General features: G+C 48.0%; 2 protein-coding genes across 9 annotated transcripts; one reads left to right on the top strand and one right to left on the bottom strand.

The window, feature by feature from the left end:
- Nucleotides 1–113: 113 nt before the first annotated feature.
- On the top strand, nucleotides 114–21,979 carry si:ch73-41e3.7 (uncharacterized protein LOC572312 homolog). Of its 8 annotated transcripts, XM_052514765.1 has the most exons (6): nucleotides 114–370; nucleotides 10,392–11,249; nucleotides 20,701–21,184; nucleotides 21,311–21,548; nucleotides 21,591–21,674; nucleotides 21,801–21,979. In XM_052514765.1, the coding sequence occupies exons 2-3, from the start codon at nucleotides 10,393–10,395 to the stop codon at nucleotides 21,005–21,007; spliced, it is 1,164 nt and encodes a 387-aa protein (XP_052370725.1). In that variant the 5' UTR covers nucleotides 114–370; nucleotide 10,392; the 3' UTR covers nucleotides 21,008–21,184; nucleotides 21,311–21,548; nucleotides 21,591–21,674; nucleotides 21,801–21,979. The 8 variants fall into 8 exon arrangements, with proteins under 8 accessions (XP_052370725.1, XP_052370718.1, XP_052370722.1 ...); XM_052514758.1 differs by having other exon boundaries at nucleotides 21,591–21,979; XM_052514762.1 differs by having other exon boundaries at nucleotides 21,311–21,590; nucleotides 21,633–21,979.
- A 1,917-nt stretch (nucleotides 21,980–23,896) lies between these two features.
- txnl4b (thioredoxin-like 4B) lies at nucleotides 23,897–25,557 on the bottom strand. Its single transcript, XM_052514757.1, has 3 exons — nucleotides 25,236–25,557; nucleotides 24,877–25,028; nucleotides 23,897–24,669 (listed from the first exon to the last, which is right to left on the bottom strand). Exons 1-3 carry the CDS (start codon nucleotides 25,365–25,367, stop codon nucleotides 24,504–24,506), a joined length of 450 nt encoding a protein of 149 aa, XP_052370717.1. The 5' UTR covers nucleotides 25,368–25,557; the 3' UTR covers nucleotides 23,897–24,503.
- Between the last annotated feature and the right edge of the window lie 2,374 nt (nucleotides 25,558–27,931).

Raw genomic sequence — 27,931 nt, 5'->3', positions numbered from 1 at the left:
GTGGTTAAAGCTTGTTATCTCTAAGTTAAACATAAAATGTAAATACATTTTTTTAAAATAAAAAGCATATATTTGTGTCTTGTGATTGATGATGTCACGCGCGTCATTTCCATGCCACTCGCGCACTATGTCATGCACCTTTGACCTATAGATGGGGGTTGAGTCGTCACGTCGTCGCTTTTCGTTTGTAGCGTCCATCTGTCAAAGCGTCGTCGGCGCGGTCATTACTAATATTCAGTCGAGACTAAAGTAACGTTTAGTGCCTTTTCTCATTGGCTTCTTTGGGTTATTGGATTACAACTGGTCGCCAGAACGCATACAGCGACTGTTTTTGGGCTGACGAGTGCCACAACGCATCACTTTTAGCCAGGTATGTTTTGGTGAGGAGGGATGCTGTTAGCCAGTAGCCATGGTGATAAATTAACTGATAAATCCAACGCAAAAATAAATCATAGTTTAATTAACTAAATGGTAATGCAAACCGTTTGACCTGTTATTGGTTAGGATATATAGTGGGGTTCCAAATTATTGACACCCTTGGTTAGTGTATATATAGTGGGGTTCCAAATTATTGACACCCTTGGTTAGGATATACAGTGGGGTCCAAATTATTGACACCCTTGGTTAGTGTATATATAGTGTGGTTTCAAATTATTGACACCCTTGGTTAGTGTATATACAGTGGGGACCCAAATTATTGACACCCTTGGTTAGTGTATATACAGTGGGGTTCCAAATTATTGACACCCTTGGTTAGTGTATATATAGTGGGGTTCCAAATTATTGACACCCTTGGTTAGTGTATATATAGTGGGGTTCCAAATTATTGACACCCTTGGTTAGTGTATATATAGTGGGGTTCCAAATTATTGACACCCTTGGTTAGTGTATATATAGTGGGGTTCCAAATTATTGACACCATTGGTTAGTGTATGTATATATAGTGGGGTTCCAAATTATTGACACCCTTGGTTAGTGTATGTATAGTGGGGTTCCAAATTATTGACACCCTTGGTTAGTGTATATATAGTGGGGTACCAAATTATTGACACCCTTGGTTAGTGTATATATAGTGGGGTTCCAAATTATTGACACCCTTGGTTAGTGTATGTATATATAGTGGGGTTCCAAATTATTGACACCCTTGGTTAGTGTATATATAGTGGGGTTCCAAATTATTGACACCATTGGTTAGTGTATGTATATATAGTGGGGTTCCAAATTATTGACACCCTTGGTTAGTGTATGTATAGTGGGGTTCCAAATTATTGACACCCTTGGTTAGTGTATATACAGTGGGGTTCCAAATTATTGACACCCTTGGTTAGTGTATATATAGTGGGGTTCCAAATTATTGACACCCTTGGTTAGTGTATATATAGTGGGGTTCCAAATTATTGACACCCTTGGTTAGTGTATATATAGTGGGGTTCCAAATTATTGACACCCTTGGTTAGTGTATATATAGTGGGGTTCCAAATTATTGACACCATTGGTTAGTGTATGTATATATAGTGGGGTTCCAAATTATTGACACCCTTGGTTAGTGTATGTATAGTGGGGTTCCAAATTATTGACACCCTTGGTTAGTGTATATATAGTGGGGTTCCAAATTATTGACACCCTTGGTTAGTGTATATATAGTGGGGTTCCAAATTATTGACACCATTGGTTAGTGTATGTATATATAGTGGGGTTCCAAATTATTGACACCCTTGGTTAGTGTATATATAGTGGGGTACCAAATTATTGACACCCTTGGTTAGTGTATATACAGTGGGGTTCCAAATTATTGACACCCTTGGTTAGTGTATATATAGTGGGGTTCCAAATTATTGACACCCTTGGTTAGTGTATATATAGTGGGGTTCCAAATTATTGACACCCTTGGTTAGTGTATATATAGTGTGGTTCCAAATTATTGACACCCTTGGTTAGGATATATAGTGGGGTTCCAAATTATTGACACCCTTGGTTAGGATATATAGTGGGGTTCCAAATTATTGACACCCTTGGTTAGGATATACAGTGTGGTTCCAAATTATTGACACCCTTGGTTAGTGTATATATAGTGGGGTTCCAAATTATTGACACCCTTGGTTAGTGTATATATAGTGTGGTTCCAAATTATTGACACCCTTGGTTAGTATATATAGTGGGGTTCCAAATTATTGACACCCTTGGTTAGGATATATAGTGGGGTTCCAAATTATTGACACCCTTGGTTAGGATATACAGTGTGGTTCCAAATTATTGACACCCTTGGTTAGTGTATATATAGTGGGGTTCCAAATTATTGACACCCTTGGTTAGTGTATATATAGTGGGGTTCCAAATTATTGACACCCTTGGTTAGGATATACAGCGTGGTTCCAAATTATTGACACCCTTGGTTAGGATATACAGTGGGGTCCCAAATTATTGACACCCTTGGTTAGTGTATATATAGTGGGGTTCCAAATTATTGACACCCTTGGTTAGTGTATATATAGTGGGGTTCCAAATTATTGACACCCTTGGTTAGGATATATAGTGTGGTTCCAAATTATTGACACCCTTGGTTAGTGTATATATAGTGGGGTTCCAAATTATTGACACCCTTGGTTAGTGTATATATAGTGGGGTTCCAAATTATTGACACCCTTGGTTAGTGTATATATAGTGGGGTTCCAAATTATTGACACCCTTGGTTAGGATATATACAGTGGGGTTCCATATTATTGACACCCTTGGTTAGTGTATATATAGTGGGGTTCCAAATTATTGACACCCTTGGTTAGTGTATATACAGTGGGGTTCCAAATTATTGACACCCTTGGTTAGGATATATAGTGTGGTTCCATATTATTGACACCCTTGGTTAGGATATATAGTGGGGTTCCAAATTATTGACACCCTTGGTTAGGATATATAGTGGGGTTCCAAATTATTGACACCCTTGGTTAGGATATACAGTGTGGTTCCAAATTATTGACACCCTTGGTTAGGATATATAGTGTGGTTCCAAATTATTGACACCCTTGGTTAGGATATACAGTGTGGTTCCAAATTATTGACACCCTTGGTTAGTGTATATATAGTGGGGTTCCAAATTATTGACACCCTTGGTTAGTGTATATATAGTGGTTCCAAATTATTGACACCCTTGTTAGGATATACAGCGGGGTCCCAAATTATTGACACCCTTGGTTAGATATATAGTGCCAAATTATTGACACCCTTGGTTAGTGTATATATAGTGGGGTTCCAAATTATTGACACCCTTGGTTAGGATATACAGGGGGTTCCAAATTATTGACACCCTTGGTTAGTGTATATAAGTGGGGTTCCAAATTATTGACACCCTTGGTTAGTGTATATACAGTGGGGTTCCATATTATTGACACCCTTGGTTAGTGTATATATAGTGGGGTTCCATATTATTGACACCCTTGGTTAGTGTATATACAGTGGGGTTCCATATTATTGACACCCTTGGTTAGGATATATACAGTGGGGTTCCATATTATTGACACCCTTGGTTAGTTATATACAGTGGGGTTCCAAATTATTGACACCCTTGGTTAGGATATATACAGTGGGGTTCCATATTATTGACACCCTTGGTATAAAGATGAGAGAAAAAATAACTGTATGAAATGTGTTTATGAACTGCCCTCTGAAATTCAAAGGTTTTCAATGGGGTTTTTAAGTCCGGAGACTGAGATGGCCTTTCAATGGGGTTTTTAAGTCTGGAGACTGAGATGGCCTTTCAATGGGGTTTTTAAGTCCGGAGACTGAGATGGCCTTTCAATGGGGTTTTTAAGTCCGGAGACTGAGATGGCCTTTCAATGGGGTTTTTAAGTCTGGAGACTGAGATGGCCTTTCAATGGGGTTTTAAGTCTGGAGACTGAGATGGCCTTTCAATGGGGTTTTTAAGTCCGGAGACTGAGATGGCCTTTCAATGGGGTTTTTAAGTCTGGAGACTGAGATGGCCTTTCAATGGGGTTTTTAAGTCCGGAGACTGAGATGGCCTTTCAATGGGGTTTTTAAGTCCGGAGACTGAGATGGCCTTTCAATGGGGTTTTTAAGTCTGGAGACTGAGATGGCCTTTCAATGGGGTTTTAAGTCCGGAGACTGAGATGGCCTTTCAATGGGGTTTTTAAGTCCGGAGACTGAGATGGCCTTTCAATGGGGTTTTTAAGTCTGGAGACTGAGATGGCCTTTCAATGGGGTTTTTAAGTCTGGAGACTGAGATGGCCTTTCAATGTGGTTTTTAAGTCCGGAGACTGAGATGGCCTTTCAATGGGGTTTTTAAGTCCAGAGACTGAGATGGCCATTGCAAAATGTTGATTTTTGGTGGCCAATTAACAATTTCTTTGGATTTTTATGTGTGCTTGGGGTTATTGTCCCCAAGTGGATCTTCCAGTAAGACAAGTTTCAGCTACCTGACAGAGGCAACCAGTTTTTTGGGGCTAAAATGTCCTGGTACTTGGTAGAGTTCATGATGCTGTTGACCTTAACAAAGGCCACAGGACCGGCGGAAGCATCCGGAGCCCCAGGACCAGCGGAAGCATCCGGAGCCCCAGGACCAGCGGAAGCATCCGGAGCCCCAGGACCAGCGGAAGCATCCGGAGCCCCAGGACCGGCGGAAGCATCCGGAGCCCCAGGACCAGCGGAAGCATCCGGAGCCCCAGGACCAGCATCCGGAGCCCCAGAACCAGCGGAAGCATCCGGAGCCCCAGGACCAGCGGAAGCATCCGGAGCCCCAGGACCAGCGGAAGCATCAGGAGCCCCAGGACCAGCGGAAGCATCAGGAGCCCCAGGACCAGCGGAAGCATCCGGAGCCCCAGGACCAGCGGAAGCATCAGGAGCCCCAGGACCAGCGGAAGCATCCGGAGCCCCAGGACCAGCGGAAGCATCCGGAGCCCCAGGACCAGCGGAAGCATCAGGAGCCCCAGGACCAGCGGAAGCATCAGGAGCCCCAGGACCAGCGGAAGCATCCGGAGCCCCAGGACCAACGGAAGCATCAGGAGCCCCAGGACCAGCGGAAGCATCCGGAGCCCCAGGACCAGCGGAAGCATCCGGAGCCCCAGGACCGGCGGAAGCATCCGGAGCCCCAGGACCGGCGGAAGCATCCGGAGCCCCAGGACCGGCGGAAGCATCCGGAGCCCCAGGACCAGCGGAAGCATCCGGAGCCCCAGGACCAGCGGAAGCATCCGGAGCCCCAGGACCAGCGGAAGCATCCGGAGCCCCAGGACCAGCGGAAGCATCCGGAGCCCCAGGACCAGCGGAAGCATCCGGAGCCCCAGGACCAGCATCCGGAGGACCGGCATCATCCGGAGCCCCAGGACCAGAGGAAGCATCCGGAGCCCCAGGACCAGAGGAAGCATCAGAGCCCCAGGACCAGCGGAAGCATCAGGAGCCCCAGGACCAGCGGAAGCAACCGGAGCCCCAGGACCAGCCGAAGCATCCGGAGCCCCAGGACCAACGGAAGCATCAGGAGCCCCAGGACCAGCGGAAGCAGAACACAACATCAAAGATCCAGCACCATATTCCACAGTAGGTAATGGGGTTATTCTCTGCTCATACATCCTGATTTGGACACCAAACCCACCGCTGGTCTGCGTGGACAAAGAGCTCTATTTACAGGTGATCTGACCTAAGGCACCAGGTTCCAATCCAAGTGGCGTTTAGAAAACTCCAGCCGTTTACATTTGTTGGATGACATGAATAGAGAGCTCTTTAGCCACACATTAATGGAACAATTGTATTGGCATAACATTATATAATTACCCCCCAAAAATGTCGATGTACAATACAGCTCAGTGTTTGTATAATTTAATACAGTCATTTCTGCTCATCTTTATCAAGGGTGTCAATCATTTGGAAGCCCTCTGTGTCTATTACATGAAATGTAAAATGATCCCTGAAAACAAATAACAATGTGCTTACTTCCTCAATACTCCCAGGCTAGAGACTAACGGGATCAGGTAGCCCTTCCTCAATACTCCCAGGCTAGAGACTAACGGGATCAGATAGCCCTTCCTCAATACTCCCAGGCTAGAGGTAGCCCTTCCTCAATACTCCCAGGCTAGAGAGCCCTCTCTCAATACTCCCAGGCTAGAGACTAACGGGATCAGGTAGCCCTTCCTCAATACTCCCAGGCTAGAGACTAACGGGATCAGGTAGCCCTTCCTCAATACTCCCAGGCTAGAGACTAACGGGATCAGGTAGCCCTTCCTCAATACTCCCAGGCTAGACGTAGCCCTCCCTCAATACTCCCAGGCTAGAGACTAACAGGATCAGATAGCCCTTCCTCAATACTCCCAGGCTAGAGACTAACGGGATCAGATAGCCCTTCCTCAATACTCCCAGGCTAGAGACTAACGGGATCAGGTAGCCCTTCCTCAATACTCCCAGGCTAGAGACTAACAGGATCAGATAGCCCTTCCTCAATACTCCCAGGCTAGAGACTAACGGGATCAGATAGCCCTTCCTCAATACTCCCAGGCTAGAGACTAACGGGATCAGGTAGCCCTTCCTCAATACTCCCAGGCTAGAGACTAACAGGGATCAGATAGCCCTTCCTCAATACTCCCAGGCTAGAGACTAATGGGATCAGATAGCCCTTCCTCAATACTCCCAGGCTAGAGACTAACAGGATCAGATAGCCCTTCCTCAATACTCCCAGGCTAGAGACTAACAGGATCAGATAGCCCTTCCTCAATACTCCCAGGCTAGAGACTAACAGGATCAGATAGCCCTTCCTCAATACTCCCAGGCTAGAGACTAACGGGATCAGATAGCCCTTCCTCAATACTCCCAGGCTAGAGACTAACAGGATCAGATAGCCCTTCCTCAATACTCCCAGGCTAGACGTAGCCCTTCCTCAATACTCCCAGGCTAGAGACTAACGGGATCAGGTAGCCCTTCCTCAATACTCCCAGGCTAGAGACTAACGGGATCAGGTAGCCCTTCCTCAATACTCCCAGGCTAGAGACTAACGGGATCAGATAGCCCTTCCTCAATACTCCCAGGCTAGAGACTAACGGGATCAGGTAGCCCTTCCTCAATACTCCCAGGCTAGAGACTAACGGGATCAGGTAGCCCTTCCTCAATAATCCCAGGCTAGAGACTAACGGGATCAGATAGCCATTCCTCAATACTCCCAGGCTAGAGACTAACGGGATCAGATAGCCCTTCCTCAATACTCCCAGGCTAGAGACTAACAGGATCAGATAGCCCTTCCTCAATACTCCCAGGCTAGAGACTAACGGGATCAGGTAGCCCTTCCTCAATACTCCCAGGCTAGAGACTAACAGGATCAGGTAGCCCTTCCTCAATACTCCCAGGCTAGACGTAGCCCTCCCTCAATACTCCCAGGCTAGAGACTAACAGGATCAGATAGCCCTTCCTCAATACTCCCAGGCTAGACGTAGCCCTCCCTCAATACTCCCAGGCTAGAGACTAACGGGATCAGATAGCCCTCCCTCAATATTCCCAGGCTAGAGACTAACGGGATCAGATAGCCCTTCCTCAATACTCCCAGGCTAGAGACTAACAGGATCAGATAGCCCTCCCTCAATATTCCCAGGCTAGAGACTAACGGGATCAGATAGCCCTTCCTCAATACTCCCAGGCTAGAGACTAATGGGATCAGATAGCCCTTCCTCAATACTCTCAGGCTAGAGACTAACGGGATCAGATAGCCCTTCCTCAATACTCCCAGGCTAGAGACTAACAGGATCAGATAGCCCTTCCTCAATACTCCCAGGCTAGAGACTAACAGGATCAGATAGCCCTTCCTCAATACTCCCAGGCTAGAGACTAACGGGATCAGATAGCGCTTCCTCAATACTCCCAGGCTAGAGACTAACGGGATCAGATAGCCCTTCCTCAATACTCCCAGGCTAGACGTAGCCCTTCCTCAATACTCCTAGGCTAGAGACTAACGGGATCAGGTAGCCCTTCCTCAATACTCCCAGGCTAGAGACTAACGGGATCAGGTAGCCCTTCCTCAATACTCCCAGGCTAGAGACTAATGGGATCAGGTAGCCCTTCCTCAATACTCCCAGGCTAGAGACTAACGGGATCAGGTAGCCCTTCCTCAATACTCCCAGGCTAGAGACTAACGGGATCAGGTAGCCCTTCCTCAATAATCCCAGGCTAGAGACTAACGGGATCAGATAGCCATTCCTCAATACTCCCAGGCTAGAGACTAACGGGATCAGGTAGCCCTTCCTCAATACTCCCAGGCTAGAGACTAACGGGATCAGGTAGCCCTTCCTCAATACTCCCAGGCTAGAGACTAACGGGATCAGGTAGCCTTTCCTCAATACTCCCAGGCTAGAGACTAACAGGATCAGGTAGCCCTTCCTCAATACTCCCAGGCTAGACGTAGCCCTCCCTCAATACTCCCAGGCTAGAGACTAACAGGATCAGATAGCCCTTCCTCAATACTCCCAGGCTAGACGTAGCCCTCCCCAGCAATACTCCCAGGCTAGAGACTAACGGGATCAGATAGCCCTCCCTCAATATTCCCAGGCTAGAGACTAACGGGATCAGATAGCCCTTCCTCAATACTCCCAGGCTAGAGACTAACAGGATCAGATAGCCCTCCCTCAATATTCCCAGGCTAGAGACTAACGGGATCAGATAGCCCTTCCTCAATACTCCCAGGCTAGAGACTAATGGGATCAGATAGCCCTTCCTCAATACTCCCAGGCTAGAGACTAACGGGATCAGATAGCCCTTCCTCAATACTCCCAGGCTAGAGACTAACAGGATCAGATAGCCCTTCCTCAATACTCCCAGGCTAGAGACTAACAGGATCAGATAGCCCTTCCTCAATACTCCCAGGCTAGAGACTAATGGGATCAGATAGCGCTTCCTCAATACTCCCAGGCTAGAGACTAACAGGATCAGATAGCCCTTCCTCAATACTCCCAGGCTAGATGTAGCCCTTCCTCAATACTCCCAGGCTAGAGACTAACGGGATCAGATAGCCCTTCCTCAATACTCCCAGGCTAGAGACTAACGGGATCAGGTAGCCCTTCCTCAATACTCCCAGGCTAGAGACTAACGGGATCAGATAGCCCTTCCTCAATACTCCCAGGCTAGAGACTAACGGGATCAGGTAGCCCTTCCTCAATACTCCCAGGCTAGAGACTAACGGGATCAGGTAGCCCTTCCTCAATAATCCCAGGCTAGAGACTAACGGGATCAGATAGCCCTTCCTCAATACTCCCAGGCTAGAGACTAACGGGATCAGGTAGCCCTTCCTCAATACTCCCAGGCTAGAGACTAACGGGATCAGATAGCCCTTCCTCAATACTCCCAGGCTAGAGACTAACGGGATCAGGTAGCCTTTCCTCAATACTCCCAGGCTAGAGACTAACGGGATCAGGTAGCCCTTCCTCAATACTCCCAGGCTAGAGACTAACGGGATCAGGTAGCCCTTCCTCAATACTCCCAGGCTAGAGACTAACGGGATCAGATAGCCCTTCCTCAATACTCCCAGGCTAGAGACTAACGGGATCAGGTAGCCCTTCCTCAATACTCCCAGGCTAGAGACTAACGGGATCAGGTAGCCCTTCCTCAATACTCCCAGGCTAGAGACTAACGGGATCAGGTAGCCCTTCCTCAATACTCCCAGGCTAGAGACTAACGGGATCAGGTAGCCCTTCCTCAATACTCCCAGGCTAGAGACTAACGGGATCAGGTAGCCCTCCCTCAATACTCCCAGGCTGGAGACTAACGGGATCAGGTAGCCCTCCCTCAATACTCCCAGGCTGGAGACTAACGGGATCAGGTAGCCCTCCCTCAATACTCCCAGGCTGGAGACTAACGGGATCAGGTAGCCCTCCCTCAATACTCCCAGGCTGGAGACTAACGGGATCAGGTAGCCCTCCCTCAATACTCCCAGGCTGGAGACTAACGGGATCAGGTAGCCCTCCCTCAATACTCCCAGGCTGGAGACTAACGGGATCAGGTAGCCCTCCCTCAATACTCCCAGGCTGGAGACTAACGGGATCAGGTAGCCCTCCCTCAATACTCCCAGGCTAGACGTAGCCCTCCCTCAATACTCCCAGGCTGGAGACTAACGGGATCAGATAGCCCTTCCTCAATACTCCCAGGCTGGAGACTAACGGGATCAGATAGCCCTCCCTCAATACTCCCAGGCTAGACGTAGCCCTCCCTCAATACTCCCAGGCTGGAGACTAACGGGATCAGATAGCCCTTCCTCAATACTCCCAGGCTGGAGACTAACGGGATCAGATAGCCCTTCCTCAATACTCCCAGGCTAGAGATTAACAGGATCAGATAGCCCTTCCTCAATACTCCCAGGCTAGAGACTAACAGGATCAGTTGGCCCAGTGTTTGACATCTCTCTTTATGCTTTGCACCAGGATGGAGTTAATGTTGGACACCGCTAAGAGCCAGGGTCAGACCCAGAGCCAGGGGGGTCAGACTGTCTCTCCTCCCTCAATCTTCCCCTATCGTTTCACCTCGGACGGGCGTCTGTGTCACCGGGTCACCCAGGAGCCCTTCATGTTCCAGCGGAGCTGTGACCCAGACGCCGCCCAGAGAGAGGACCAGGCCTTATGTCTCCACGTCACCCAACACGTTCACTCTCTCCTGGAGGAGCAGCTGCACCTCTTCAGGCTCTACCTCCCACCCCTCAGCAAGGAGGTCGACCTCCCTCCTCCATCTCTCAGCAAGGAGGTCTACCTCCCTCCTCCAGCAGAGCCTCAGGGGCAGGGGGACCACAGGGTCTACTTTAGCCCCCACCGAGGAGCCCCCAGCCAGGGCTACGTGTACCTCTCCCCTGGGGCCCTGGAGAGCCCTGCCACCCTGTTGGTGGTGGTCCAGGACCGGGGAACGATGCGCTGCGGGCTGTGGAGCTGGAGGGCTGCTGCCAGCCGAGGTCTGGAAAGAGGCAGCATGATCCCCTACGTGAAGAGGGTCCTAGAAGAGGGCAGCTCTGTCCTCCTGATGAACCCCAACCAGGGAGGAGGTGTTGGGGAGACTCCGGAGGAGCACGTTCACCGCGTCTGGGACCTCCTGGTGTCGCGCTGCGTCTCCCGGCGTGTCGTCGTGGTAGCGCACGGTTACGGAGGCCTGGCGTTCGTGGACCTGCTGTGCCGACGCCCACAACAAGTGGTGGGGCAGGTGTGGGCGGCGGCCTTCCTGGACTCCTCCCACAGCCTGTGGCACCAGCCGTTGGACGTGGTGGGCCGGGAGTGGCTGAGGACACGCTCTAGGAGGTGGGTTGATGTCTTTATATAACCAGGGAAGTCAGGACGCGCTCTAGGAGGTGGGTTGGTGTCTTTATATAACCAGGGAAGTCAGGACACGCTCTACGAGGTGGGTTGATGTCTTTATATAACCAGGGAAGTCAGGACACGCTCTAGGAGGTGTCTTTATATAACCAGGGAAGTCAGGACACGCTCTAGGAGGTGTCTTTATATAACCAGGGAAGTCAGGACACGCTCTAGGAGGTGGGTTGATGTCTTTATATAACCAGGGAAGTCAGGACACGCCCTAGGAGGTGGGTTGGTGACTTTATATAACCAGGGAAGTCAGGACACGCTCTAGGAGGTGGGTTGATGTCTTTATATAACCAGGGAAGTCAGGACACGCTCTAGGAGGTGGGTTGATGTCTTTATATAACCAGGGAAGTCAGGACACGCTCCAGGAGGTGTCTTTATATAACCAGGGAAGTCAGGACACGCTCCAGGAGGTGTCTTTATATAACCAGGGAAGTCAGGACACGCTCTAGGAGGTGTCTTTATATAACCAGGGAAGTCAGGACACGCTCTAGGAGGTGGGTTGGTGTCTTTATATAACCAGGGAAGTCAGGACACGCTCTAGGAGGTGGGTTGATGTCTTTATATAACCAGGGAAGTCAGGACACGCTCTAGGAGGTGTCTTTATATAACCAGGGAAGTCAGGACACGCTCTGGGAGGTGTCTTTATATAACCAGGGAAGTCAGGACACGCTCTAGGAGGTGGGTTGATGTCTTTATATAACCAGGGAAGTCAGGACACGCTCTAGGAGGTGTCTTTATATAACCAGGGAAGTCAGGACACGCTCTGGGAGGTGTCTTTATATAACCAGGGAAGTCAGGACACGCTCTAGGAGGTGGGTTGGTGTCTTTATATAACCAGGGAAGTCAGGACACGCTCTAGGAGGTGGGTTGATGTCTTTATATAACCAGGGAAGTCAGGACACGCTCTAGGAGGTGGGTTGATGTCTTTATATAACCAGGGAAGTCAGGACACGCTCTAGGAGGTGTCTTTATATAACCAGGGAAGTCAGGACACGCTCTGGGAGGTGTCTTTATATAACCAGGGAAGTCAGGACACGCTCTAGGAGGTGGGTTGGTGTCTTGGGTTGATGTCTTTATATAACCAGGGAAGTCAGAACACGCTCTAGGAGGTGGGTTGGTGTCTTTTATAACCAGGGAAGTCAGGACACGCTCTAGGAGATGTCTTTATATAACCAGGGAAGTCAGGACACGCTCCAGGAGGTGTCTTTATATAACCAGGGAAGTCAGGACACGCTCTAGGAGGTGTCTTTATATAACCAGGGAAGTCAGGACACGCTCTAGGAGGTGTCTTTATATAACCAGGGAAGTCAGGACACGCTCCAGGAGGTGTCTTTATATAACCAGGGAAGTCAGGACGCGCTCTGGGAGGTGTCTTTATATAACCAGGGAAGTCAGGACACGCTCCAGGAGGTGGGTTGGTGTCTTTATATAACCAGGGAAGTCAGGACGCGCTCTGGGAGGTGTCTTTATATAACCAGGGAAGTCAGGACACGCTCCAGGAGGTGTCTTTATATAACCAGGGAAGTCAGGACACGCTCCAGGAGGTGGGTTGGTGTCTTTATATAACCAGGGAAGTCAGGACACGCTCTAGGAGGTGTCTTTATATAACCAGGGAAGTCAGGACACGCTCTAGGAGGTGTCTTTATATAACCAGGGAAGTCAGGACACGCTCTAGGAGGTGTCTTTATATAACCAGGGAAGTCAGGACACGCTCCAGGAGGTGGGTTTATATAACCAGGGAAGTCAGGACACGCTCCAGGAGGTGGGTTTATATAACCAGGGAAGTCAGGACACGCTCCAGGAGGTGTCTTTATATAACCAGGGAAGTCAGGACACGCTCTAGGAGGTGTCTTTATATAACCAGGGAAGTCAGGACACGCTCTAGGAGGTGTCTTTATATAACCAGGGAAGTCAGGACACGCTCTAGGAGGTGTCTTTATATAACCAGGGAAGTCAGGACACGCTCCAGGAGGTGTCTTTATATAACCAGGGAAGTCAGGACACGCTCCAGGAGGTGTCTTTATATAACCAGGGAAGTCAGGACACGCTCCAGGAGGTGTCTTTATATAACCAGGGAAGTCAGGACACGCTCCAGGAGGTGGGTTGGTGTCTTTATATAACCAGGGAAGTCAGGACACGCTCTAGGAGGTGGGTTGATGTCTTTATATAACCAGGGAAGTCAGGACACGCTCTAGGAGGTGGGTTTATATAACCAGGGAAGTCAGGACACGCTCCAGGAGGTGTCTTTATATAACCAGGGAAGTCAGGACACGCTCCAGGAGGTGTCTTTATATAACCAGGGAAGTCAGGACACGCTCTAGGAGGTGGGTTGATGTCTTTATATAACCAGGGAAGTCAGGACACGCTCCAGGAGGTGTCTTTATATAACCAGGGAAGTCAGGACACGCTCCAGGAGGTGTCTTTATATAACCAGGGAAGTCAGGACACGCTCTAGGAGGTGTCTTTATATAACCAGGGAAGTCAGGACACGCTCTAGGAGGTGTCTTTATATAACCAGGGAAGTCAGGACACGCTCCAGGAGGTGTCTTTATATAACCAGGGAAGTCAGGACACGCTCCAGGAGGTGTCTTTATATAACCAGGGAAGTCAGGACACGCTCTAGGAGGTGTCTTTATATAACCAGGGAAGTCAGGACACGCTCCAGGAGGTGTCTTTATATAACCAGGGAAGTCAGGACACGCTCCAGGAGGTGTCTTTATATAACCAGGGAAGTCAGGACACGCTCTAGGAGGTGTCTTTATATAACCAGGGAAGTCAGGACACGCTCCAGGAGGTGTCTTTATATAACCAGGGAAGTCAGGACACGCTCTAGGAGGTGTCTTTATATAACCAGGGAAGTCAGGACACGCTCTAGGAGGTGTCTTTATATAACCAGGGAAGTCAGGACACGCTCCAGGAGGTGTCTTTATATAACCAGGGAAGTCAGGACGCGCTCTGGGAGGTGTCTTTATATAACCAGGGAAGTCAGGACACGCTCCAGGAGGTGTCTTTATATAACCAGGGAAGTCAGGACACGCTCCAGGAGGTGTCTTTATATAACCAGGGAAGTCAGGACACGCTCCAGGAGGTGTCTTTATATAACCAGGGAAGTCAGGACACGCTCTAGGAGGTGTCTTTATATAACCAGGGAAGTCAGGACACGCTCTAGGAGGTGTCTTTATATAACCAGGGAAGTCAGGACACGCTCCAGGAGGTGTCTTTATATAACCAGGGAAGTCAGGACACGCTCCAGGAGGTGTCTTTATATAACCAGGGAAGTCAGGACACGCTCTAGGAGGTGTCTTTATATAAACAGGAAGTCAGGACACGCTCCAGGAGGTGTCTTTATATAACCAGGGAAGTCAGGACACGCTCCAGGAGGTGTCTTTATATAACCAGGGAAGTCAGGACACGCTCTAGGAGGTGTCTTTATATAACCAGGGAAGTCAGGACACGCTCTAGGAGGTGTCTTTATATAACCAGGGAAGTCAGGACACGCTCCAGGAGGTGTCTTTATATAACCAGGGAAGTCAGGACACGCTCCAGGAGGTGTCTTTATATAACCAGGGAAGTCAGGACACGCTCCAGGAGGTGTCTTTATATAACCAGGGAAGTCAGGACACGCTCCAGGAGGTGTCTTTATATAACCAGGGAAGTCAGGACACGCTCCAGGAGGTGGTGTCTTTATATAACCAGGGAAGTCAGGACACGCTCTAGGAGGTGTCTTTATATAACCAGGGAAGTCAGGACACGCTCCAGGAGGTGTCTTTATATAACCAGGGAAGTCAGGACACGCTCTAGGAGGTGTCTTTATATAACCAGGAAGTCAGGACACGCTCCAGGAGGTGTCTTTATATATAACCGCTCCAGGGGTGTCTTTATATAACCAGGGAAGTCAGGACACGCTCCAGGAGGAGGTGTCTTTATATAACCAGGGAAGTCAGGACACGCTCTAGGAGGTGGGTTGGTGTCTTTATATAACCAGGGAAGTCAGGACACGCTCTAGGAGGTGGGTTGATGTCTTTATATAACCAGGGAAGTCAGGACACGCTCCAGGAGGTGTCTTTATATAACCAGGGAAGTCAGGACACGCTCCAGGAGGTGTCTTTATATAACCAGGGAAGTCAGGACACGCTCTAGGAGGTGTCTTTATATAACCAGGGAAGTCAGGACGCGCTCTAGGAGGTGTCTTTATATAACCAGGGAAGTCAGGACACGCTCCAGGAGGTGTCTTTATATAACCAGGGAAGTCAGGACACGCTCTAGGAGGTGTCTTTATATAACCAGGGAAGTCAGGACACGCTCTGGGAGGTGTCTTTATATAACCAGGGAAGTCAGGACACGCTCTAGGAGGTGTCTTTATATAACCAGGGAAGTCAGGACACGCTCTAGGAGGTGGGTTGGTGTCTTTTTATATAACCAGGGAAGTCAGGACACGCTCTAGGAGGTGGGTTGGTGTCTTTATATAACCAGGGAAGTCAGGACACGCTCTAGGAGGTGGGTTGATGTCTTTATATAACCAGGGAAGTCAGGACACGCTCTAGGAGGTGGGTTGATGTCTTTATATAACCAGGGAAGTTTATATAACCAGGGAAGTCAGGACACGCTCCAGGAGGTGTCTTTATATAACCAGGGAAGTAAGGACACGCTCTAGGAGGTGTCTTTATATAACCAGGGAAGTCAGGACGCGCTCTAGGAGGTGTCTTTATATAACCAGGGAAGTCAGGACACGCTCCAGGAGGTGTCTTTATATAACCATGGAAGTCAGGACACGCTCTAGGAGGTGGGTTGATGTCTTTATATAGCCAGGGAAGTCAGGACACGCCCTAGGAGGTGGGTTGGTGACTTTATATAACCAGGGAAGTCAGGACACGCTCTAGGAGGTGGGTTGATGTCTTTATATAACCAGGGAAGTCAGGACACGCTCTAGGAGGTGGGTTGGTGTCTTTATATAACCAGGGAAGTCAGGACACGCTCTGGGAGGTGTCTTTATATAACCAGGGAAGTCAGGACACGCTCTAGGAGGTGGGTTGGTGTCTTTATATAACCAGGGAAGTCAGGACACGCTCTAGGAGGTGGGTTGATGTCTTTATATAACCAGGGAAGTCAGAACACGCTCCAGGAGGTGGGTTGGTGTCTTTTATAACCAGGGAAGTCAGGACACGCTCTAGGAGGTGGGTTGATGTCTTTATATAACCAGGGAAGTCAGGACACGCTCCAGGAGATGTCTTTATATAACCAGGGAAGTCAGGACACGCTCCAGGAGGTGTCTTTATATAACCAGGGAAGTCAGGACACGCTCTAGGAGGTGTCTTTATATAACCAGGGAAGTCAGGACACGCTCTAGGAGGTGTCTTTATATAACCAGGGAAGTCAGGACACGCTCCAGGAGGTGTCTTTATATAACCAGGGAAGTCAGGACGCGCTCTGGGAGGTGTCTTTATATAACCAGGGAAGTCAGGACACGCTCCAGGAGGTGGGTTGGTGTCTTTATATAACCAGGGAAGTCAGGACGCGCTCTGGGAGGTGTCTTTATATAACCAGGGAAGTCAGGACACGCTCCAGGAGGTGTCTTTATATAACCAGGGAAGTCGGGACACGCTCTAGGAGGTGTCTTTATATAACCAGGGAAGTCGGGACACGCTCTAGGAGGTGTCTTTATATAACCAGGGAAGTCAGGACACGCTCCAGGAGGTGTCTTTATATAACCAGGGAAGTCAGGACACGCTCCAGGAGGTGTCTTTATATAACCAGGGAAGTCAGGACACGCTCTAGGAGGTGTCTTTATATAAACAGGGAAGTCAGGACACGCTCCAGGAGGTGTCTTTATATAACCAGGGAAGTCAGGACACGCTCCAGGAGGTGGGTTGGTGTCTTTATATAACCAGGGAAGTCAGGACACGCTCTAGGAGGTGGGTTTATATAACCAGGGAAGTCAGGACACGCTCCAGGAGGTGTCTTTATATAACCAGGGAAGTCAGGACACGCTCTAGGAGGTGGGTTGATGTCTTTATATAACCAAGGAAGTCAGGACACGCTCCAGGAGGTGTCTTTATATAACCAGGGAAGTCAGGACACGCTCCAGGAGGTGGGTTGGTGTCTTTATATAACCAGGGAAGTCAGGACACGCTCCAGGAGGTGGGTTTATATAACCAGGGAAGTCAGGACACGCTCCAGGAGGTGTCTTTATATAACCAGGGAAGTCGGGACACGCTCTAGGAGGTGTCTTTATATAACCAGGGAAGTCGGGACACGCTCTAGGAGGTGTCTTTATATAACCAGGGAAGTCGGGACACGCTCTAGGAGGTGTCTTTATATAACCAGGGAAGTCAGGACACGCTCTAGGAGGTGTCTTTATATAACCAGGGAAGTCAGGACACGCTCCAGGAGGTGTCTTTATATAACCAGGGAAGTCAGGACACGCTCCAGGAGGTGTCTTTATATAACCAGGGAAGTCAGGACACGCTCTAGGAGGTGGGTTGGTGTCTTTATATAATCAGGGAAGTCAGGACACGCTCTAGGAGGTGGGTTGATGTCTTTATATAACCAGGGAAGTCAGGACACGCTCTAGGAGGTGGGTTTATATAACCAGGAAGTCAAGACACGCTCCAGGAGGTGTCTTTATATAACCAGGGAAGTCAGGACACGCTCCAGGAGGTGGGTTTATATAACCAGGGAAGTAAGGACACGCTACAGGAGGTGTCTTTATATAACCAGGGAAGTCAGGACACACTCTAGGAGGTGTCTTTATATAACCAGGGAAGTCAGGACACGCTCCAGGAGGTGTCTTTATATAACCAGGAAGTCAGGACACGCTCCAGGAGGTGTCTTTATATAACCAGGGAAGTCAGGACACGCTCCAGGAGGTGTCTTTATATAACCAGGGAAGTCAGGACACGCTCCAGGAGGTGTCTTTATATAACCAGGGAAGTCAGGACACGCTCCAGGAGGTGTCTTTATATAACCAGGGGAAGTCAGGACACGCTCCAGGAGGTGGGTTGGTGTCTTTGTATAACCAGGGAAGTCAGGACACGCTCTAGGAGGTGGGTTGATGTCTTTATATAACCAGGGAAGTCAGGACACGCTCTAGGAGGTGGGTTTATATAACCAGGGAAGTCAAGACACGCTCCAGGAGGTGTCTTTATATAACCAGGGAAGTCAGGACACGCTCCAGGAGGTGGGTTTATATAACCAGGGAAGTAAGGACACGCTACAGGAGGTGTCTTTATATAACCAGGGAAGTCAGGACACACTCTAGGAGGTGTCTTTATATAACCAGGGAAGTCAGGACACGCTCTAGGAGGTGTCTTTATATAACCAGGGAAGTCAGGACACGCTCCAGGAGGTGGGTTTATATAACCAGGGAAGTCAGGACACGCTCTAGGAGGTGTCATATAACCAGGGAAGTCAGGACACGCTCTAGGAGGTGTCTTTATATAACCAGGGAAGTCAGGACACGCTCCGGGAGGTGTCTTTATATAACCAGGGAAGTCAGGACACGCTCCGGGAGGTGTCTTTATATAACCAGGGAAGTCAGGACACGCTCCAGGAGGTGTCTTTATATAACCAGGGAAGTCAGGACACACTCTAGGAGGTGTCTTTATATAACCAGGGAAGTCACCACACGCTCTAGGAGGTGTCTTTATATAACCAGGGAAGTCAGGACACGCTCCAGGAGGTGTCTTTATATAACCAGGGAAGTCGGGACACGCTCCAGGAGGTGGGTTGGTGTCTTTATATAACCAGGGAAGTCAGGACACGCTCCAGGATGTGTCTTTATATAACCAGGGAAGTCAGGACACGCTCCAGGATGTGTCTTTATATAACCAGGGAAGTCAGGACACGCTCTAGGAGGTGTCTTTATATAACTAGGGAAGTCAGGACACGCTCTAGGAGGTGTCTTTATATAACCAGGGAAGTCAGGACACGCTCTAGGAGGTGTCTTTATATAACCAGGGAAGTCAGGACACGCTCTAGGAGGTGTCTTTATATAACCAGGGAAGTCAGGACACGCTCTAGGAGGTGGGTTTATATAACCAGGGAAGTCAGGCTCTAGGAGGTGTCTTTATATAACCAGGGAAGTCAGGACACGCTCTAGGAGGTGTCTTTATATAACCAGGGAAGTCAGGACACGCTCTAGGAGGTGTCTTTATATAACCAGGGAAGTCAGGACACGCTCCAGGAGGTGGGTTGATGTCTTTATATAACCAGGGAAGTCAGGACACGCTCCAAGAGGTGTCTTTATATAACCAGGGAAGTCAGGACACGCTCTGGAGGTGTCTTTATATAACCAGGGAAGTCAGGACACGCTCCAAGAGGTGTCTTTATATAACCAGGGAAGTCAGGACACGCTCCAGGAGGTGTCTTTATATAACCAGGGAAGTCAGGACACGCTCCAGGAGGTGTCTTTATATAACCAGGGAAGTCAGGACACGCTCTAGGAGGTGTCTTTATATAACAGGGAAGTCAGGACACGCTCCAGGAGGTGTCTTTATATAACCAGGGAAGTCAGGACACGCTCCAGGAGGTGTCTTTATATAACCAGGGAAGTCAGGACACGCTCCAGGAGGTGGGTTTATATAACCAGGGAAGTCAGGACACGCTCTAGGAGGTGTCTTTATATAACCAGGGAAGTCAGGACACGCTCTAGGAGGTGTCTTTATCAACCAGGGAAGTCAGGACACGCTCCAGGAGGTGGGTTTATATAACCAGGGAAGTCAGGACACGCTCCAGGAGGTGTCTTTATATAACCAGGGAAGTCAGGACACGCTCCAGGAGGTGGGTTTATATAACCAGGGAAGTCAGGACACGCTCCAGGAGGTGTCTTTATATAACCAGGGAAGTCAGGACACGCTCTAGGAGGTGTCTTTATATAACCAGGGAAGTCAGGACACGCTCCAGGAGGTGTCTTTATATAACCAGGGAAGTCAGGACACGCTCTAGGAGGTGGGTTTATATAACCAGGGAAGTCAGGACACGCTCTAGGAGGTGGGTTGATGTCTTTATATAACCAGGGAAGTCAGGACACGCTCTAGGAGGTGGGTTGGTGTCTTTATATAACCAGGGAAGTCAGGACACGCTCTAGGAGATGGGTTGATATCTTTATATAACCAGGGAAGTCAGGACACGCTCCAGGAGGTGTCTTTATATAACCAGGGAAGTCAGGACACGCTCTAGGTGTCTTTATATAACCAGGGAAGTCAGGACACGCTCCAGGAGGTGTCTTTATATAACCAGGGAAGTCAGGACACGCTCTAGGAGGTGGGTTTATATAACCAGGGAAGTCAGGACACGCTCTAGGAGGTGGGTTGATGTCTTTATATAACCAGGGAAGTAATTGACAATATATTCTCTTTTACATTGCACATAACACGTGGCCTTTTAGGTGGGTACTGAGCTCCAAGCCCCTGAACCAGCCGGTGGGGTCACTGAAAGCAGGATGCCCTCAGATGTCAGCTGGGACACAGAGTCATGACGCGGCGCCATCTGTCTGCATGGAGTCTGTGTTCAGGTTCTTCTCCAAAACGCTGAGTCCTAAACCACCCACCACCTTCAGTATGGTGACCCGCAGCAGGGGGCACAGTGGGACAGATCAGACCTCACAACAGGAGAGGCATCGCCAGGCCTTACTGACAGCACCAGTGGGACAGATCAGACCTCACAATGGGAGAGGCATCACCAGGCCTTACTGACAGCACCAGTGGGACAGATCAGGCCTTACTGACAGCACCAGTGGGACAGATCAGGCCTTACTGACAGCACCAGTGGGACAGATCAGACCTCACAACAGGAGAGGCATCACCAGGCCTTACTGACAGCACCAGTGGGACAGATCAGGCCTTACTGACAGCACCAGTGAGACAGATCAGGTCTTACTGACAGCACCAGTGGGACAGATCAGGCTTTACTGACAGCACCAGTGAGACAGATCAGGCCTTTGACAGCACCAGTGGGACAGATCAGGCTTTACTGACAGCACCAGTGAGACAGATCAGGTCTTACTGACAGCACCAGTGGGACAGATCAGGCCTTACTGACAGCACCAGTGGGACAGATCAGACCTCACACCTGGAGAGGCATCACCAGGCCTTACTGACAGCACCAGTGAAGTACAGGAGTACAGTGGGAATTGAGTATTTATCTTATGGTCAGAAAGACACGTCTAATTCATTTTACTGGATTCTGGATGAGGTTATCCTAAATATTTAGTTTCATTTTGCTCAGACACTCCAGGTCATCCTAAATATTTAGTTTCATTTTGCTAAGACACTCCAGGTCATCCTAAATATTTAGTTTCATTTTGTTAAGACACTCCAGGTCATCCTAAATATTTAGTTTCATTTTGCTAAGACACTCCAGGTCATCCTAAATATTTAGTTTCATTTTGCTAAGACACTCCAGGTCATCCTAAATATTTAGTTTCATTTTGCTAAGACACTCCAGGTCATCCTAAATATTTAGTTTCATTTTGCTAAGACACTCCAGGTCATCCTAAATATTTAGTTTAATTTTGTTAAGACACTCCAGGGTCGGACTTGTCGACAACAGATTGTGGATAAATACTTTTTTTTCATCTTACTATCTGTAAAATACTAAAGACATTTATGTAAAATGCATTATTTTTTGGCACATTTTTACAAATAAAATGTTATCTAGAATAAAAATGTACAGCATTATCAACAATTCCCTCTGGGTAATATATCTCATGGTAACCATACAACTCTGGGTAATATATCTCATGGTAACCACACAACTCTGGGTAATATATCTCATGGTAACCACACAACTCTGGGTAATATATCTCATGGTAACCACACAACTCTGGGTAATATATCTCACGGTCAACCACACAACTCTGGGTAATATATCTCATGGTCACCACACAACTCTGGGTAATATATCTCATGGTAACCACACAACTCTGGGTAATATATCTCATGGTAACCACACAACTCTGGGTAATATATCTCATGGTAACCACACAACTCTGGGTAATATATCTCATGGTCACCACACAACTCTGGGTAATATATCTCATGGTCACCACACAACTCTGGGTAATATATCTCATGGTAACCACACAACTCTGGGTAATATATCTCATGGTGCCTGGGCAGATAATACAAGGATCTCCTGGTCTGTGGTGCCTGGGCTTAGATAATACAAGGATCTCCTGCACTGTCTGTGGTGCCTGGGCTAATATATCAATGGTCTCCTGCACTGTCTGTGGTGCCTGGGCTTAGATAATACAAGCATCTCCAGCACTGTCTGTGGTGCCTGGGCTTAGATAACACAAGGATCTCCTGCACTGTCTGGTGCCTGGGCTTAGATAATACAAGGATCTCCTGCACTGTCTGTGCCTGGGCTTAGATAATACAAGGATCTCCAGCACTGTCTGTGGTGCCTGGGCTTAGATAATACAAGGATCTCCTAACACTGTCTGTGGTGCCTGGGCTTAGATAATACAAGGATCTCCAGCACTGTCTGTGGTGCCTGGGCTTAGATAATACAAGGATCTATAACACTGTCTGTGGTGCCTGGGCTTAGATAATACAAGGATCTCCTGCACTGTCTGTGGTGCCTGGGCTTAGATAATACAAGGATCTCCTGCACTGTCTGTGGTGCCTGGGCTTAGATAATACAAGGATCTCCAGCACTGTCTGTGGTGCCTGGGCTTAGATAACACAAGGATCTCCTGCACTGTCTGTGGTGCCTGGGCTTAGATAATACAAGGATCTCCTGCACTGTCTGTGGTGCCTGGGCTTAGATAATACAAGGATCTCCTGCACTGTCTGTGGTGCCTGGGCTTAGATAATACAAGGATCTCCTGCACTGTCTGGTGCCTGGGCTTAGATAATACAAGGATCTCCTGCACTGTCTGTGGTGCCTGGGCTTAGATAATACAAGGATCTCTGCACTGTCTGTGGTGCCTGGGCTTAGATAATACAAGGATCTCCTGCACTGTCTGGTGCCTGGGCTTAGATAATACAAGGATCTCCTGCACTGTCTGTGGTGCCTGGGCTTAGATAATACAAGGATCTCCAACACTGTCTGGTGCCTGGGCTGCCTCCTAACACTGTCTGGTGCCTGGGCTTAGATAATACAAGGATCTCCAGCACTGTCTGGTGCCTGGGCTTAGATAATACAAGGATCTCCTGCACTGTCTGTGGTGCCTGGGCTTAGATAATACAAGGATCTCCAGCACTGTCTGTGGTGCCTGGGCTTAGATAATACAAGGATCTCCTGCACTGTCTGTGGTGCCTGGGCTTAGATAATACAAGGATCTCCTGCACTGTCTGTGGTGCCTGGGCTTAGATAATACAAGGATCTCCTGCACTGTCTGTGGTGCCTGGGCTTAGATAATACAAGGATCTCCTGCACTGTCTGGTGCCTGGGCTTAGATAACACACGGATCTCCTGCACTGTCTGGTGCCTAGGCTTAGATAACACAAGGATCTCCAGCACTGTCAGGTGCCTGGGCTTAGATAATACAAGGACCTCCTGCATTGTGAATGGCCTGATTACATTTATTTAGCAGATAATGATTTATTGTGGTGAAACAGTAGAGATGAAACCAAACATTTGAAGTGACACATTTATTAACACAAATTTCAAAAGGGGTCAGACCTCGTCACCAAACATACATTAGATTCAGCATTCATTCCCACTATAAAACAAGAGGCAACAAGAAATGTCCAGCTGGCAACGAGTCTTCATTGTATGAAATAAAGGATTGTCCACTCTGACATGTACCTGTGTCTCTTATAGAGATCTATTTCCCTAGGAAACATCAACCCTCACGTTATGGACAGTTTCACTAAACACGACATCGGTATGAATGGTGAAGTGAGATGGCGCCAGCTGCAGTGGGGTCTCTTGATAACGCCAATACCACAGTTGTCCAGGCCAATCCGTTCTGTGCTGGTCAGACGTTTTCTTTTCCCATGAATTGTCAGCAGCTTGAGCACTCAAACCGTGCTGAAGGCCCCCCAGACAAGATCTGCAGCTTGAGCGCTCAAACCGTGCCAGACAACATCTGCAGCCAGGGTGCTTGAAACCGCGCTGAAGGGTGGGGAATCGTGGTGAAATCTAGATCCCATGGTTGAGCAGGTCGTGATGGGGTTAGATCCCATGGTTGAGCAGGTCGTGATGGGGTTAGATCCCATGGTTGAGCAGGTCGTGATGGGATTAGATCCCATGGTAGAGCAGGTCGTACTTGGGGATGTTCTGAGGGTCGATAGGACTCTTGACGATCATCTTCCCCCTCATAGCTCCTCTGTAGATCACCTCGATCAGATCCAGGAAGTCCTGCTTGGTCTTAAAACTGCCCACAAACTTGGTGTGATCTGGAGACCTGTATAGGGTCAACAGTGTTTTAACTATAGGCCTACAAAGGGGAAATGGTTTGTAGCTAATATGAGGAGTACCCACATCTATGACATTAAAAGGAGAGTGTTACAACTCACTGAAACTAACATTGTATAATCAACCAGTGGTATTCTAACGCCCGAGTCCAGTTGTAGGCCATCTTCCTTCTCAACACTAAGATGTCACCCCTCACCCATAATCAACCTTCATGTGTTGTCCGTTGAAGAAGAAGACGGTAGACGGGATGTAGCTGATGTCGAAGTATCTCGTGTAGACGGGAGCCGAGTCCACATCCACGATGTAGATAGACGCCATGTTACTCAGGTCGTGGGAGGTTTTGGACAGCTGGCAAAAGAATGACAACACTGTCATTTCGACTCAGACAGACAAACGTTTTTTAAAAAATGTTTTTTTTACAATGACAGTGTTGTTGTAAATATTGGTAACGACTGACATGCATGTCAATGTTTACTGGCCACAATATTGTAGTAGTTAGCTGGTAGAGCTAGCTAGTTAGCCATCTAGCTACACATGCTAATGTTAGCTACTTACAATCTCGTCAAGCTGCAGGCAGACCGAGTCTTCATCTCTTCCAAACCGAAGAACTAAAACCTTTTCGGCGACCGTTTTTATTACCTCGTCTATGTCCCTTTTGCATGACAATTTGGCCAAAAACAAACTCATTTTGTCAGCTGCTGGCTAGCATTGTGTTCAGTTTGACAAACGAAAATGGCACGTACCGGTATGTTGTGTCACACCATAAAACGTCCGTCAGAAACTGTGACCGAACAGCCGCTAGTGTCCGCTGCTTCTTTCCTGTCAAGTATGTTGATATTTGTTTAACGTCTAATACTGCGTTTTACTAGTATATCCGTACGTAGTATGGCTAGTACATTTTAGCTTGCTGTTTGGGGTTTTATAGCACTTTGAGAAATCAGCTGATGTAAGAAGGGCTTTAATAAATACATTTGATTTGATTAGAAGCAGTAGGCTAGAAAGATTTCAGACACAACCACAGTTTTTCGTACCAAAGCAAGTATGCGTTGGGATCACTTTTGTTCAAATAAACACACAAAAAAACCACTCAATCCATCAACAAAAACAACTACGTTTAACTTATATATTAAAGTGAGCATGTTTTTATATACAGTTAACCATTGGGGTGTCTGAAGAAAGGGAGAGAGACAAAAGTGAGAACCAGAAATCTGTGGTACATATCTATTCAATCTATCTCATCTACATACAGTTGAAGTCGGAAGTTTACATACACCGTAGCCAAATACATTTAAACTCAGTTTTTCACAATTCCTGACATTTATTCCTAGTAAACATTCCCTGTCTTAGGTCAGTTAGGATCACTTTATTTTAAGAATGTGAAATGTCAGAATAATAGTAGAGAATTATTTATTTCAGCTTTTATTTCTTTCATCACATTCCCAGTGGGTCAGAAGTTTACATACACTCAACTATCTATCAGATAGCATTGCCTTTAAATTGTTTAACTTGGGTCAAACGTTTCGGGTATCCTTCCACAAGCTTCCCACAATAAGTTGGGTGAATTTTGGTCCATTCCTCCTGACAGAGCTGGTGTAACTGAGTCAGGTTTGTAGGCCTCTTTGCTCGCACACGCTTTTCAGTGCTGCCCACAGATTTTCTATGGGATTGAGGTCAGGGCTTTGTGATGGCCACTCCAATACCTTGACTTTGTTGTCCTTAAGCCTTGCCACAACTTTGGAAGTATGCTTGGGGTCATTGTCCATTTGGAAGACCCATTTGCGACCAAGCTTTAACTTCCTGACTGATGTCTTGAGATGTTGCTTCAATATATCCACATAATTTTCCTTCCTCATGATGCCATCTATTTTGTGAAGTGCACCAGTCCCTCCTGCAGCAAAGCACCCCCACAACATGATGCTGCCACCCCCGTGCTTCACGGTTGGGATGGTATTCTTCGGCTTACAAGCCTCCAAACATAACGATGGTCATTATGGCCAAACAGTTCTATTTTTATTTCATCAGACCAGAGGACATTTCTCCAAAAAGTACGCGCTTTGTCCCCATGTGCAGTTGCAAACCGTAGTCAGGCTTTTTTATGGCAGTTTTGGAGCTGTGGCTGTTTAAAGGCACCGTCAACTTTGTGTTTGTAAACTTCTGACCCACTGGAATTGTGATACAGTGAATTAAAAGTGAAATAATCTGTCTTTTAACAATTGTTGGAAACATTACGTGTGTTATGCACAAAGTAGATGTCCTAACCGACTCGCCAAAACTATAGTTTGTTTAACAAGAGATTGTGGAGTGGTTGAAAAACAAGTTTTAATGACTCCAACCTCAGTGTATGTAAACTTCCGACTGTATATATCAGAACCATGTATCCCAGGTCCACTGTATCAGAACCTTTCAGAGCTCAGCTGTTTCACTACATGTCTATGGAACCCCTGGCAACAGAACCAGTGATGCTGGAACTGTCAGTGTCTATGGCAACAGAACCAGTGATGCTGGAACAGTCAGTGTCTATGGCAATAGAACAAGTGATGCTGGAGCAGTCAGTGTCTATGGCAACAGAACCAGTGATGCTGGAACAGTCAGTGTCTATGGCAACAGAACCAGTGATGCTGGAACAGTCAGTGTCTATGGCAATAGAACCAGTGATGCTGGAACAGTCAGTGTCTATGGCAACAGAACCAGTGATGCTGGAACAGTCAGTGTCTATGGCAACAGAACAAGTGATGCTGGAGCGGTCAGTGTCTATGGCAACAGTACCAGTGATGCTGGAACAGTCAGTGTCTATGGCAACAGAACAAGTGATGCTGGAACAGTCAGTGTCCATGGCAACATGTTTTGGTAACTCCTCTTCTTCACAGGAACAGAGCCTGGTGTTTATTTCACGGCAATACAAACCATGGTGAGGGTGATGGACAAGTGTCCAATGAAAAATATGAAACCTTCAAAAACAGTCTAACAAAGAGTGCAGGAAACTAAATAAACAGAAATGACTGCATTGTGCAAGTCCACCCACCATCTCTCCCTCCCCTTTCTCCCTTCCACAGAGCCCCTCCCTCCCCCTTTCTCCCCAATCTCCCCATCCCTCCCCCACTCCTTTCTTCCCTCCCTCCCTCCCCCCTTTCTCCCTTCCACTCCCCCTCCCTCCCCCTTTCTCCCCTCTCTCCCTGCCTCTCCCCATCCCTCCCCCACTCCTTTCTTCCCTCCCTTCCTCTCCCCCTACCCCCCTCCCTCCCTCCCCCTCC

The sequence above is a fragment of the Oncorhynchus keta genome, unplaced genomic scaffold (genome assembly GCF_023373465.1).
Source record: "Oncorhynchus keta strain PuntledgeMale-10-30-2019 unplaced genomic scaffold, Oket_V2 Un_scaffold_20017_pilon_pilon, whole genome shotgun sequence".
NCBI lineage: Eukaryota > Metazoa > Chordata > Actinopteri > Salmoniformes > Salmonidae > Oncorhynchus > Oncorhynchus keta.
Note: the sequence above shows the minus strand (reverse complement) of the source record. Positions and strands in the feature narration are given on the sequence as shown.